The 15,812-nt window shown below is 36.0% G+C and overlaps 2 protein-coding genes across 2 annotated transcripts; one reads left to right on the top strand and one right to left on the bottom strand.

Moving 5' to 3' along the window:
- Window positions 1-1,530: 1,530 nt before the first annotated feature.
- Window positions 1,531-15,007, bottom strand: LOC120625141. Its single transcript, XM_039892103.1, has 7 exons — window positions 14,972-15,007; window positions 13,095-13,158; window positions 11,941-12,115; window positions 10,521-10,641; window positions 8,362-8,527; window positions 2,410-2,529; window positions 1,531-2,115 (listed from the first exon to the last, which is right to left on the bottom strand). The coding sequence occupies exons 2-7, from the start codon at window positions 13,149-13,151 to the stop codon at window positions 1,909-1,911; spliced, it is 846 nt and encodes a 281-aa protein (XP_039748037.1). The 5' UTR covers window positions 13,152-13,158; window positions 14,972-15,007; the 3' UTR covers window positions 1,531-1,908.
- LOC120625140 (differentially expressed in FDCP 8 homolog) lies at window positions 3,169-6,110 on the top strand. Its single transcript, XM_039892102.1, has one exon. The coding sequence runs from the start codon at window positions 3,424-3,426 to the stop codon at window positions 4,747-4,749; it is 1,326 nt and encodes a 441-aa protein (XP_039748036.1). The 5' UTR covers window positions 3,169-3,423; the 3' UTR covers window positions 4,750-6,110.
- Window positions 15,008-15,812: the final 805 nt, after the last annotated feature.

Here is a 15,812-nt window from a genome sequence, read left to right on the forward strand (position 1 = left end):
GAGCTTGGTACAGGGTTAGAAGCTGTTCTGGCGTGAAGTAGCGCTTAACTTTGTTGAGGATGCCAAGTTTTTTGCCAGCAGTTTTAGCTTTGGACTCGATGCATTGTCCAAAGTTTAGATTGGACGAAATGCTGATACCTAGGAGCTCAATACTATTCGTGATTGGCACAGATACATTTCGGAAAGTCGGAGTTAGGGGGAACGGACTCTGTTTGGCGGAAAACAAACACGCTTGGGTTTTGGAAGCATTAAACTGTACCAGATTAGTGTCACCCCAATCGGACACCTCGCTTAAGGCCAGATTAACGCGTTCCACCAAGGCCTCTCTGAGCACAAGAGTTTCTTCTCCACTAGCTCGTGGACTGGACATGTATCTAACCGTCACAGTGCTGTCATCTGCATACCCAAAGGTGCCGGGTTTTAACAATCAAAATAATAATTGGAGCTTTACAGTAGCGCGTGTGCTAAATAAAACAAAACTGGGCCCATATTTAATTTAATACGGTCACTTATTAAATAGTTTAACAATTCATACTGCAAGCTCATTATGCTTAAAATATACCCATCCGTAGCTAGATGTGCGTCTTAATCCACCTTAATATAAGAAAAATGTTAGCCATTTTGTTATTGTCTACGAAAATAGGTATTAACTGGCCTACTGAACAAATGTTAATGTACTTAACTCCAGTCTGTTTTCAAATTAGTTTAAAATTTAAATATTTAAAGTCTTATGTACCTAAGTAAATAGTCATATTTTGTGTTTTGCTAGTTAATATTTAAATGGAACATATTTAATATGATTTACTCATGATTTATTCAGATAATTTTAAACATATTTAAGAGTCAGATGCAAAGAAGTCGCTTTAAGTATTACAATGCAAAATACGTGCACGCAATGCGAAAGTGTAAGTTTTTTTGATTTTCATATAATTTAATACTTTTCTTGTTCACGTTTATAGCAGGGAATATCAAAATTGCTTAATGTATGCGGGTGTTGCATAAAAAAAGATGGCGGGTCGAAGCCATCCCTCCAAATACCCTGGATGTTGTTATTTCTTTCTGTCCACTCCAAAAAATAACTGCTGGCTACGTCTATAATAATATATTTTTTTTAACTTTTTCTTTGTTTTTGATACGCATTAGCGGTCTAGTCTATAGCAAGCGAGCAATATTAATAGTAAGACGTAAAATAGCTTAATTTAGGGGGTTCCTTCAAGTTTATTGCTTTAGGATAAGTGAAAGTAGAGCGTAACCACCTATTCCTCTATCTGGATACGATATATCATTTTATTATTTATTTAAATATCACCCCAAGGCTATGCATATAATAATTAAATATTTTATATTAGGTACTGTTAGGAGTAGCATAGATTTTAACCGCCGATATGACCTGACACCCCTGACACTATAATAAATATATTTATTTATTTTATAGGTATTTGTATATATGCACCACCTAACTGTTTCTGTATTTGTTATCTTTGCTATTGGTTGCCTGGAAGAAATCGCTATAAACTATAAGGCCGCCAAATTGTATACGTTGTTTGGTTATACTTTTCTTTTTTGACGTGACAACGTCTTATGATTCGATAGAGCCGGCTGCACGCACGAAAAAACATGACGTATACGGTGTTACTTCGCTCTGAGGCGTCCCATGCAAAATGAAAAATGCAACCATTCCATCAGTATTTTCTTACGACGTTGTCACGTTCAACTATCGTCAGTAAGCCGACTTTACAGACAACCAATTTTTTTATGTACTTTTTGTGGTGTGCAATAAAAGTATATTCATTTATTCATTCATTCGTTCGTTCAAGTTACGTACACTTAGTCCGAAAAAAATGGGACATTGTTTTACGGTGTCCGGTCATATCTACGATGGATATCGATGTACATTATAGTTTTCATTTACTGAATAGAACAAGAGAAGGGATGGTACAACAGTAAATTAAACATTGCTGAAGTACTAGCAGCAACTTCCATCTGTAGCTGCTTGTCTGTCTCAATATCGTCCAGCACCTCGGAAACGGTGCGTTCTTCTTCACGCGATGATGAATCTTCCAGAAGTAAATCGGTGGATGCATTGTCGTTGTCAGCTTTCGGGTCTATGAACACCTGTGGATTTTAATATTAATTATTCAGAAATCTCTTTTTTTATTTAGGGAAGTGAAAAAATAAATGCAATTTTTTAACTAAAAGTGAAATATCTATACAGACAGAAGGTAAGAAATTATTACAAATAAAAGTTAAACTTAATTTGCATTTATAAACCCTTGAGCTTTTTACATAAGATAATCGTCACTATAATAAATAAATTAGCTTAAAGGTCCTTCTTTCTTTTCTTAAACATAAGCGTCAAAAGTGCCTTCTTTTAGTCTTAAGCCTGTAATATGCCCGTATAAAAAGTACCTCATCATCATCATCAACCAGCTGTGGGAGGCCGTAGCTGTCAACTTCTTGGCTGTAAGGAGTGAAGTCTTCATCAGAGCTGAACTCGTCACTTTCCTCTGCACATTCAAAGTAACGACCCTGGGAATAAAAAAATTGTTTTGCTTGATCTGGCAATGTCAAGTAGGTACATTTTGTTGTATATACCTACTTGAGTAAAATTCGAAAAACAAAACCCTTATAGTGTGTCTACCTTCGAAACCGGTGGTAGAATCACTACTTACAATACATTCTTTTATTTTTTTACAAAGGTAAACAAAGGCGTGAGACACTTCGTCCCATCTGTACACGTATAATAAACGTATATATAATCCTGTCGTATTTTATTAATAAATAACGAAAGTAGAATATATTATTCTAAAATTCTCTTCTTTAATGTTATCCGTATCAATGTAAAGAACAGTAATTTATAGTAGTGAGAATTTCTAGTTAACACTGTACCAGTGTTTGTATTCTCATATGGTGTATTTGCTAGGCGGCACAAAACGCTGGTAATTAACAGACTTTTTCGCTTGCAGAAATAAGGAAACGTCAAATGCGAACTGATAGATTGAACACTAAAAACATGGTTTAGGGCTTACAATCAAATAAGACATGATTATTAAACATTGAAATCATGGCTGTCCGGTGATACACCTTTGCCTTTTCCCTATGACAAAGAATAAAGAAAAAATATGCGAACTGACACTGACAATTTTAATTTTTATATCCATCATTGTCGTTGTAAATTGTATGAATTTTATTGAAAACAAAGAAAAAAATCATGCATGAGTCTATAGCGTGATGTTTTACGCCTTATTTAATATAGATAACTTATGGAACACAATTTAAATGATAAACTATAAACCCCAGTCGAGTGTTTTAACAACAATTGTGTAAATACGAAATTTCCGTGTTCAGATTACCATATAGTTATGTCGTGTGCTACTTCCCAAGGCTGAAGTTATAGAATTAACTTTATTAACGCGTAAAAAAATGGCAGCAGCGCTCGCAAACGATTCTCCTAAATATAGAAACAGTTTGATATGTTGTAGCCCTAGAAGTGCGGATTTAGTATCCCGATCTTCGTCTTCCACGTCAGGTTGTGTGTCAGCAGACGAAAGCGTCGACTCAAATTATATTCCCAAGTCGATATCTAATAAAAAGCTCAAGATTCACAGCACAGCGACTCGCGAAGAGATTGAAAGAGCTATAAACCAGTGTAAAGAGCTTGTTCTGAACAGTCCTCAGTGTTCTGATGAAAGGAAATGGTTAGTGCGTTATTTGGTTGAATTACGCTTAAGATTGGAGGATTTGAAGGACAACGATGGGCAGTTAAGAGCTAAAGTTGCTATAAAAGGTCACCACTTTGAACAGCAAACTAGTATTGGTAATAGGAAACAATATTGTGACCACTGCAGTGGTATTGTGTGGAGTATTGTGCAGAGTTCTTACATTTGTACTGATTGTGGTTACATATGTCACTACAAATGTGTAGATGACGTATGTAGGGTTTGTGCTCATGTTGTTATGACGGAAAAAGGACAGTTTGAAATGAACATTTGTCCAGAAAAAGGTTTAGCAGCACAAGATTATAAGTGCGCTGAATGCGGAACAGCATTGACTTTCAAAGACACGTGGAATGAACCACGACTATGTGACTACACTGGCATGTATTTCTGTGCAACTTGCCATTGGAATGACTTGTCAGTTATCCCTGCCAGGATAGTACATAACTGGGATTGGGATAAGAAATACATATCACGATTGGCATACCAAATGTTAAATCTATCGTGGTCTAGACCATACATTGACATTGAGAGTATTAACTCAAGACTATTTAACTTTATCGCTGAGTTAGAATGGGTACATAAGATGCGGAAGGATCTAGAATGGATGAGGAGGTATTTATGTGCTTGCAGCGAAGGCTCAAGCCTTCTATCTCCCTTATCTATTCAACTGGGTGATGTAAACAAGAAATACAGTATGGCACACTTGCAAGCAATCAATGATGGGACTCTGGAAACACAGTTAACTGAACTTACAGAGCTATGCAGAGCTCACATAACAAATTGTGCATTGTGTTCCGGCAAGGGATACTTGTGTGAAGTTTGCAGCAACAATGAGATTTTATACCCATTTGATAACGGTGCCATAATGTGTGAGAAATGTAACTCTATGTACCACAGAGGTTGCTGGTTGAGAAAAGGACAGAAATGTCTAAAATGCCTGCGATTGAATGAGAGAAAAATGATAACTGTAGAAACCCCTGATGATACAGATTCACATTTAGAATATGAGATAGATAAATTCGTTCAATAGATCTCTTTTTCGTTATGCTAATTTACGACATTAAATGTTATTGATTAGATTTTTTTTTATTAATATTACTAACAACTAATCAATAAAAGTATCATAATATTTTATATAGTATAAATATAGATATGTAAGCTATAGTTTTGTTTTAGCAAACTGCAATTCTATCACCATAATGATGCAAAATGATGCTATGCAGATGGCAGGGAAAAAATTGGCTTAATTACACAGCCTTAGCAAGACCACCATATATTCAGCCAACCATAAGTAATTAGGTTGTTATTAGATATAATACATATTTAAAAATTCAAGTGTTTTTTGCTATGCCATTAGTGATCTGGCAAATTTATTGTATCCAAATTTATCTAAAAGAGACATCATTTAAACATTTATTAGGTGTTTTAGCTGTGTTTTATGCCAGCCAATAAATTTATATTTATCATACATTGTTCAAGACCTGTTATATATAAGTAAAAAATTTGAACCATGTTGAGAACTCACAAATATTTTTTGTTAAAAGTTTGAGTAAGCATACATAAAACGTCATGAACAACCTGCTTACAGAGCTGGTTGTGCAATAAAGTTATAAAGTACACTTCAAAAGTATTTAATATAATTTGATCTATAATATTAGGTTTTATTTTGTTGGTGGCAAAAAAAATGTTTGCCCAACTTGGTTGATGTCGTTTAATATGTGTGTAATACAGGGTGGCCTTAAAGAGTACTTTAAAATCCATATATTTCGAAGGGTTTGATGTAATATGTGTAATTCTTTAATGAGCCAATATCTTTGTGTACTCATTGAGAGTAACGGCGCGAAAGCAACTACGGGCAGCAACCATTCATTGCGCTGGCGAGTGGCTGAATTGACTCGCTATTTAGTATCGTGTTACACTATTAATATTATATTAATAGCGTTTGGCAAAGTCCTTCAAAAAACTCTTTCTCGGAAACAGCTGACCATAAAAATTTTCACAATCGGTCTTGTGTATCCAGCGACTTCTTTCTACCGTGCCTGAAAAAGAGCTTTGGCAGATTCCGCCCGACTTACACGTATAAGATTGTCGCCGGTCAAAAGCTTCGAGAAACCTTGGGATTTTGAAGATTACAGTTAGCAGACCGTTTTATACACCCACGTTTATGATTGCTATTTAGGGGGCATCCTGTAAAATTATATCGCCTTGGTGCTGTTTTTGACTAGTTTCAATAAAATTAAGCTTTAATATGAATAACGATTAAATTTAATCAAAGTGGCTCCACTATTTAGTAAGTAGGTACATTAAAATTATAAAACGCATAGATTTTTTGAATCGTTGAACCAATTTTTTGTGCTTATTTGCCTGAGAAAATAAAATTATTACTGACAATAGATGCCTTTTATTTTTACCTAAGGGTTGAGATAAAGAAGGGATATTTATCTTTTTTTTTGTATATACATATCCTAGTGTGAAAGTTAGATGTTTTACTCATAAATAAATAAATAAAATAAATAAGTAATTTATATACTACGACAACGCACACATCGTCATTTAGGCCCAAAGTAAGCGTAGCTTGTGTTATGTGTACTGAGATGACTGATAAATATTTTTATGAAAAATATACATAAATACTTATAATATACATATAAACATCATGATATTTTATTGTCTCTATAAATATTGTACATTGCTGTATTTTGACGGTCGATTGGCACAGAGGGCAGCGACGCTGCTTTATGAGTCCAAATCCACGGATTTGGACCCAGAAAGTTCGATTCCAACAACTGGAAAATGTTTGTGTGATGAACATGAATGTTTACAGTGTCTGGGTGTTTATATGTATATTATAAGTATTTATGAATGTTACTTATTCATCAGTCATCTTAGTGCCCATAACACACTCACTTTGGGGCTGGCTATGTGTGTATTTTCGTTGTCTCATCCAGGGACCAGATATGCAGTAGACTCCTCAAAAATGCAGTTTTATTGGCCTCAGTAGTCTGTCACATATACCTATTCACGCGGCGCGGGCAGCTGTCTGGACGATGTCGGCTGTATCCCTTCTTTATCACGTTATTATTAAATTAAACTAGCCTTTGTACAAGATTTGAGTGCTCGCAATCAAGGAACTGTTTTCGCATATCCAACTATACAGTCAACGAAAAATCGGTCTTATATTAGTTACTAGCAGTCCCTCGCGACTTCGTCCGCGTATAAGTCAACTTCAAAAGATAGACATATGCGGTCGCAGACTTTTTTTTAAAACTTTTAAAGGGGAACAACTTTGTCTTCCATGATTTTATCGAAACTAACTGTTTACGTACCTAGCGCACGGAGCGGAAGTTCTCAAAAGGAAAAAAAAACCCCGATTTTGAAAGATTATCCATTGGTGCTATGCTCCTAATGGTCTTAGCGTGATGAGATATAGCCTATATCCTTCCTCTACAAATGGGCTATCCAACACTGGAAGAATTTTTCAAAACGGACCAGAACTTCTTGAGAGCATTGCGTTCAAGTAAACAAACAAACTAACTCTTCAGTTTTATAAATTAGTATATATGATAAGATTTTAGAGTTGCAAATATGCTTTTTTATATATATATATATTTTCGATCTGCCAAAAGCTAAAGAATTTTAGGTAAACTTGAACCTCAATAAAAGTGAATCCAGTTTAATCTGATGCTTTAGTATTTCAATACTCGAAAACGAATCATCGATTGCGAGCGTGTAAATCATGTACTAAGAGTGCTGTTTTTAAATTCATTAACGTTAAAAGATGCAGTTATTTCGTATTTAAATAACTTACTTTATATAAAAGACAGTATTTAAATAGGTATTAAATAAAGCTGCCTAGATGGCCCAATCTTCATGCGTGTCAAGTTTCGTACGAGCTCAATGCGATTCCTTTTAGTTTAGCTGTACTCCTTGTCATATTTAAAAGAGCAATTTAAAATATCACTCGTTTTGACGGTGAAGGGAATCGTCATCATGAGATAACCTGCACCCCTGAGGGTTCTTCATCATGTTCTGAAAGGCTGTGAAGTCTACCAACTTGCACTTGGAAGTATATTAGACAATAGATATGGATTATATGACTGTTAAAATAATATAAGAAAGTTTAGTCTTGCTGGCAATCTAGACATAGAAAGGTTTCTAGCCAGTAGGTAGGTACATTGTCTAGGTAACAATAGATCGCAACGGACGAATGTCTTACAATGCTAGGGAGGCAGTTTAACTCATAGCGTAGGCACCTGACATGCCTCGAGCCACAACGCGATAAGCTCATAGCTTACAGCTTAGTGACATTTTCTTATTCTATCGCGTGAAAGTTCACCAAATTCTGTTACAAGATGCCGCAGTTTGGATGCCATATACTTAAATCGTAGTTCAACCCCCCGAGCCTTGGGTCCCCGATGTCGTCGAGGCTTGGGGCTCTTCTCATGGCGAGCTCTCGCGCTTGCCCTACTCCCCCGGGGCAATCCATCAGGTGGTTATCGGAGAGTGTCCATCCCAAAACTGAACTGCCATTCTGTTTACCTCACATTTACGCGTTTATCACACAACTTTACTGACAATCGCACACACATCACAACTTTAGTTGAAGACTCTCTGATAGTGGCATGTATAGCTTACAGCTTACCTGACAGTCTAGGCATCTGCAGGATTCCCTGTAGGTGCAGGTGTTGAGTACGGAGTCCAGGTGCTGCAGATACACCTGCGTTGTCTCCAAACGTCGCTTGCGGCGGGCGAGAGACGTCAGAAAAGATAAGATGGACGGACGCTGGGACGGTTTCGATTTTTCTTCACTGTGGACAACAACTTTACTTAATTCAACCATTAGTAAAGGCATGCCTTGCAAGGTTTTGAATCAGGATCAGGATATGAATTGATACTTTATTTTTATTTATTTATTTATTATTTATGTACCATAAATTGTGATTGTGAACATAAGATACATGAAGTGCACAAAGGAAAGCTTGTCTCTATAAGAGATCTCTTCCAGCTACCCCAGGATGTAAGATGATTTAATTGTGGTATAGGTCAAATAAAGGTACAATATACTTCATAACTACTAAGTATATTTAATATATCTAAATAATAACAAAATTCTACATACTAATACAATAACATTTGAATATACTATATATACAAAATACATAAAAATAATATAATAAATATTTATATAATTTAAATATAAATAAATATATCTATAATAAGTAAACAGTGATAAATATACTATGACAACGATAGATTATGCTCCTTTACATTGTGTTTAAAAGAGTGCACCGATCGGGGTGTGTAGCGTGGACGGAGAAAGATTTCTGGAAGAAAATAGTATTATATGAAGGGACATCAAGAGGATTTTTTGACACGCAAGACCGCAAGGGTCTCGTAGGCGGAAGACATAGCTTTATACGCTCACACAAATAACCAGGAAAAGAATTATATAGGATGTTGTAAACACAGTTAAAATATGCACATTCCGGTGAAAACGAATTGGCAGACACTTTAATTGACTACGAAAATCAGAAACGTGATCGAATTTGCGCAATCCGAAGATAAAGCGAATGCACAAATTATTGAACTACAAATATGTATGTGAATATATAATTGTGCAATTTAAAAACTAATGTCCGATTTTAAATTGCACAATTACATATTCATTTGTTTAGTAGTAAGTACGCATTAGGTTATATATACGAGTATATATCAATATTTAGTGTTTACTTTTTGTGAAATTAATGATAACTGTAAACTAGTCCAAGTTCAGTTTAAGTTAAAAGTTCAAGAAAAAAATGTTGGCCCCTTTTTTGTATTACTTACAAATTTAACCGCTACCACCTTAGACTGCATCATCACTTCGCACCTGCAGGGCTAGCATGGGTAAGAGACAATTACGTCCCCGGGGAAAGGATAAAAAATCTGTCTTCTCCCGCAGCTTTATCAACTCTCACAGCAGTGGCTCGCAAGTGGAAATAATATCTAAATATGAGTACTAATAAGCGGGGGCAAACTTCTCCTATTCCATGTTCCCGTGCTTTAGTAGGTAGGTGTACACGTGAATTATATCCCCGCAGGGTGATTACGTATCTTGCGAGTGGCGTAAATCTTGCAATCATTGCTGTCAAACGTCACTTTTCCATACAATAAATAAACAAAAGTGACGTTTGACAGCAGTGGGGTACAGCCGGTAACAGCCGGTCGGGGTACATAATTTTTGTCTCCTGCCTGTGCTATTCCTGCTGGTGAGATTGCAATCAAGGATTAACTTAGGACAAGGACTAACTAAGGAAAAGACACACAAGCACACGTTTATAACACACTTATACATCCATTCGTTTACACATACACTCACTTACACACATACGCAAACAAACACACGCGCACGACCACACACACACACACACACAAACGCACCTCAAGTAGACACACATGTTGTAATTATCTTTGGTTAACCTTTATAACATTAAATTATACTTAATTTTGATTTATCTAACTTTGATCTACTTATTTATTTCACTTTGTATATTATGTTATGGAAGAGCGGGGCCGCCTGCCACAAGTGCTAGTAGTAATACTAGTAACTTACTAGGATGACCCCGATTTCAATGTATTATTTTGCTGTACGAAACGAAATAAATATTTTTAATTTAACTTGTAGTTGGATATTAAAAAAAAACTCTCATAAGACCACATAACTCACCACAGCCCCAGGGTTGTTGTCAATAGATTGAAGTCCTTTAGAGATGTAGATGACGATAATTTAGTATCAGCTAGGTTAATATACTTAGGAGGTACCTCTTATCAAACTCCTGGTTCAACACTGAAGGCTTCTCGCCATCGCAGAGAAGCACCTCGGAAGACCTCCGCTTTCCGCGGCGCTTCACGCACCCAACCGGCATGGTTCTCTCGTATATCACTGGTGACAAGCGGTAGATTCATTATCGACACACAGATATTCCTTGCGCAAATTGTTTCGTCTTTGCACTCGATACTAATGTGTTTTGTTTAAAAAAAAAAAAAAGATTCCGACGTATTGAGAACCTCCTATTTTACTGAAGTCAAATTAGCCTTTTTAGGCACATTAATGATGTCAAGGACCTATTAAATATACATGTCATATTATTGTGGTGCTTTTCATGACAGAGCTCGTCCGGGGAACCGTACCTCCACCATGCTGATTATTCCCGCAAAGCAGCATTTATTCATTTATTTTATTTCAACTCTTTATTTGTACACCACTACACAGTTAGACAAATTAAAGGACGAATAGAGAGAAACACAAAAACTTGAGTAGAATACAAAAGGCGGCCTTCTCGCTTAGAAAAGCGATCTCTGCCAGGCAGCCTTAGGATTAGGAGACAACAAGAGCGAGAACAAATAGGTGGTGTAAAATTATTATAAACCTACATTCTAATAACTACATACGAATACATAAACAAAATATAGACAAATAAAAACATAAAATAAAAAATATACATATATACATATACCTATAGGTTTATACGTAAGCTTATAGAAAAGTCCTATTATAGTATAAAGGACTACGTAAACGATAAAAAAGCTTGGGTGTAAATTATTGCTCTTACCAGGTTGCTCTTCTAATAATTTAAAATTGTGACATTGTGAGATTGTGATAACAAAAAAAAAAAAAACACCCGGATTAGTTTGTTGTGGGCTTCTTCTTAGACCAGGACGCGTTTGGAACCCTCGTAGCTTTAGTTTTAAGTTTACGAATGTGGTTATCGCCATCATCTCACTACCGTGTAATTCTTATGTACGCATCAAAAGTGCCACCTATCTTTATTCAAGTAGGCCCTACCTGAATAAAGATATTTTTGACTTTGACTTTGACTTTATATATATACATATTTGTAAATAAATAAAAAAATAATAAACTAATATATATTATGATAAGCTATATTAATGAATAGATGCACTGATGTGTTCAGGTCTGAAGGTTGTTTTGAACCTTCGTAGCTTTGGCTTTAAGTTTACGAATGTAGTTTTCGCCATCACTACTCACTGTTATGTACACATTTTGTATTCAATCAACGCATCAAAAGTGCACTTTATGTACCAATTGGAATAAAGAAATATTTGAGTTCGACATAATTTGGTTGCTGTTTCTAGTTTAGCTAATTACAGACTCATAAAGATACCTACGCCTCGGGTTGATGGATAAAAGGCGTTAATATTATAATAAAAATAACATTACCAGTATCATTTTGGTCGTTGAAATTCCACGCAAGTTCGTCGTTGCAGTTGGGGTCCAAGTCCGCGTGTTTGTCCGCGCGACTGGTCGGCCACAGCTCCTCGACCGACGTGTTGTATATCGTCTCGGTTGACGTGTTGCCGTTCTCTAGGTCGAAGTTGTTCGGTTGTTCTAGAGCCTGGAGTGATAGGAGTTTAAAAAAAAAAAACATCCGTATTGGGTTCCCTCTCGGTTCCTTTTTTTTTCTGCTGAAGCTTCCCCCGATTAAAGATCGCAAAAACTATTAAATTTCCAACAGTTCTAATGGTGAAGAGAGTCCCAAACTCCTCGTAAACTGTTGGACCAATTTCGCGTAGACCAAGGTCTCTGCTACATAGACACTGAATTTCAGCCCTTTTAAACAGGGCTGGGGCCGTAACAGTTTGTCGCTGGCCTTGAATACATAATGTTACACTTCTAATATAATATTTAAAATGAATTAAAAAAACGCATAGGTTGGGGGCAGCCATTTTTTTAATTTAAAAAATCTATGAAACTCCGAAGCGGTGATTGCGCATTGGGTAGGAGCTCGCACGCAACTTTAACTTTACTAAGTTATGTGCGTTTTTAATTAATTATATCACTTGCTTCAACGGTGAAGGAAAACATGATGCATGCCTGAGGGTTCTTCATAAAGTTCTCAAAGGTGTGTGGAGTCCACGAAACCGCACTAGGCCAGCGTGGTGGACTGCGGCCTGAACCCCTTCTCATTGTGAGAGGAGACCTGTGCTCTGTCGTGGGCCGGTAATGGTTTGATGTGATGATGAAACTCCGAAACATAAGTATGACATCGTATTGTAGGGAAACCGATTTCAGTGGGGATGCGAATATCGTGGCTCTACGAGATATTTTTTGAGATGTTCTAAAAGGCGTGTGAAGTCTGCTAATCGGCTCTTGGCCAGCGTGGTGGACTACGTCCTAAACTCTTCTCCCTCCGAGAGGAGAACCGAGTCTTGTAGTGGGCCGATTGATAATGATGGTGATAGTAAAAGTAATAATAAGGGGAAGCTCTTTTATAAAGATTTCAATACCATGGCTCTATATGGTATCTAAGTATATACCGCATATAACGAGCATTTATGAAACGAAAGTATTGCTTTTGACTTTTGGTAACTTACTTGATAATGTGCCCGAGAGCCTAAGAAAAAAACCGGTCCTGTTCCACTCGTAGTCATATTTCAACTAAAACAAATATTATACATAATAAAGCTAAATACCACTCATTTTCTTTGAAGTATGTATATAGTAAATACCACTCATTTTCTACCGGTGGTAGAATCACTACAAACAGACAGACTTGACGTTTCAAAAGTGCTTATATTAGGCCTACTTGAAATAAATGAATTTTGAATTTTGAATTTTTTTAATTTTGAAGAGCTGACACTGATAGCCTTGTATTCTAAACAAATAGGCTTTCACCTCTTCAAATAACTCCTTTCGGGATAAGACGTGCCGATTAGGGGTAAGGGTTTACTGCAGGCACGGGCTAGCGTGAATTAATAAAAAAAACTAGTTATGAATTAACTCTCAAGAGTTTTTTTTTTTAATTTTGTTTATTTATTTTACGGCCATGGATTCAAGTCCTTTAACTAATCGTCTTTTATCTAAACATCTCAAGAGCTACCATACACACTAAACACAGAATTAAAGGGAAATTGAGACATGTACCAAGAGTGACGACCATAATAAATTCTTTAGTAACTATGTTTTTTTTTAATTCCCAAATTATGTATTACCAGTAGGAGATGGGACCAGGGCCTACTAAAACTACGCTGTTGTTATACGGCATATTACTGCGCCAGAGAGATCGTCAAAAGTTATATTAAATGCTTAATCCCGCCAATCTACTTTTGAGCAGTATATGCTGTACATTGCTCTCTGCTTTGAGGCTCGCTGTGCCCAGCCGTGGGACATTAAAATACCGATGATAATAATGATGTTCTCAAAGGTGTGTGGAGGCCACGAAACCGCACTGGGCCAGCGTAATGGACTACGGCCTTAACCCCTTTTCATTGTGGAGGGGTGACCCGTTCTCTGTAGTGGGCCGGTAATTGGTTGGTGTGATGATGAAACTTCGAAACATAAGTAAGACATCGTATAGTAGGGAAACCGATTTGATTGGGGATGCCAATATCGTGGCTCTATGAGATATTTTTTGAGATGTTCCCAAAGGCGTGTGAAGTCCACCAATCGGCGCTAGGCCAACATGGTGGACTACGACCTAAACCCTTCTCACTCCGAGAGCAGAGCCGTGTCTTCTAGTGGGCCGATTTATAATGATAAATAAATAAATAAATAAATAAATAAATAAATAAATAAATATACTACGACAATACACACATCGCCATCTAGCCCCAAAGTAAGCGTAGCTTGTGTTATGGGTACTAAGATAGCTATAGAATATTTTTATGAATATAATACATAAATACTTAGAATATACATATAAATACCCAGACACTGAAAAACATTCATGCTCATCACACAAACATTTTCCAGTTGTGGGAATCGAACCCACGGCCTTGGACTCAGAAAGCAGGGTCGCTGCAAACTGCGCCAATCGGCCGACAAATGATGGTGATAGTAAAAGTAAAAAATAGGGGGATGCTCTTTTAGAAGATATCCTCTAGTATGTTTAAGAAGTTAAGTTTGTAGTAAGTTAAAAATAAACTAAACAGATAAAACTTATACTTTTACACCATATATCCAAAATTCTTTTTAAAAACAGACAGACTGAATTGGAACGCCACTAAATCTTTAAAAAAAATTTGCAGAAAATCGTGCGGGCATTTCTCATGTCCGCCTGACGTCAGGAGACGTGTATACGTAATGTAAACAAACTGATAACTATAATAGTATAATGTCTTCTTTTAAGTCGGTTTTATTTAAAAGAACTTAAAAGCATGATGCCACCAATTGAGGTTATAATATGACCTAAAAAATATCAGAATTGTATAACCCCGTACTTTTCAAATAATAAAAAATAGAGGATTCTCACCTTTAACTAAAGTGTCACTTAACTTTAACCCTTAAATACTAAGTAAACGTTATGTCACTAAATTATTGACTAAATACTAAATTGAACACAGTGAATATCATCTGGGATGTTTGGTACAAGTATTTCTGACGTTTTTTAGTCATGCGCAGAAGGTGCTATGTATAAAGGTAAGAGTCGACTGGGCCGCATTAAAAGAATGACATGGGATTTATAAATAATAAATAAATATATTACGACAATATCATCTAGCCCCAAAGTAAAGGTAGCTTGTGTTATGGGTACTAAAATAGTTGATGAATATGTTTTTATAAATATAATACACATAAATACTTGTAATTTACTTATAACAGATAAACACCCAGACGCTGAAAAACATTCATGTTCATCCAACCGGCATTTGAGTTTGGTACGTACCAATATTCTGTTGTACACTATTCGCTAATTTAAACTTTTGAAGTAAACTTCTTTAGAATCGTTATTTAATATTTATATATAAAGCGAAAATGAGTACCGATAAAGAAACAAACACACAAATGTGTAGGATAAAGTCGATGAGAGCATGAGATAGAATACATTACACCTATGCATTACACATTTTGTTTTAGTTGACATGGAAATTGAATTGTATGTAATATAATATTAAATAATTTTTAGCTTAGTAAAAAATAATAAACCTTACATTTATCCTAATACTACGGATACTCGATATCCATCTCGTTCGTTGTGCGCTTCTTCTTAGACCACGGCGCGTTTGGAACCCTCGTCGAATCAATCAATTCACTTCTCTGTCATATTTTACATGTAAAGTACACATCAAAAGTGCCATCTATGTCATCTATGT

This window comes from Pararge aegeria, chromosome 7, assembly GCF_905163445.1.
Source record: "Pararge aegeria chromosome 7, ilParAegt1.1, whole genome shotgun sequence".
Lineage (NCBI taxonomy): Eukaryota > Metazoa > Arthropoda > Insecta > Lepidoptera > Nymphalidae > Pararge > Pararge aegeria.

Coding starts and splice junctions, on each gene's coding strand:
- LOC120625140 (XM_039892102.1), top strand. CDS start 3,424: ATGGCAGCAGCGCTCGCAAACGATTCTCCTAAATATAGAAACAGTTTG.
- LOC120625141 (XM_039892103.1), bottom strand. CDS start 13,151: ATGACTACGAGTGGAACAGGACCGGTTTTTTTCTTAGGCTCTCGGGCA. Junction 10,642..11,940: donor CAACGACCAAAATGATACTG/GTAATGTTATTT, acceptor GCTTGTCACCAG/TGATATACGAGAGAACCATG. Junction 2,530..8,361: donor GCAGATGCCTAGACTGTCAG/GTAAGCTGTAAG, acceptor TTTTATTCCCAG/GGTCGTTACTTTGAATGTGC.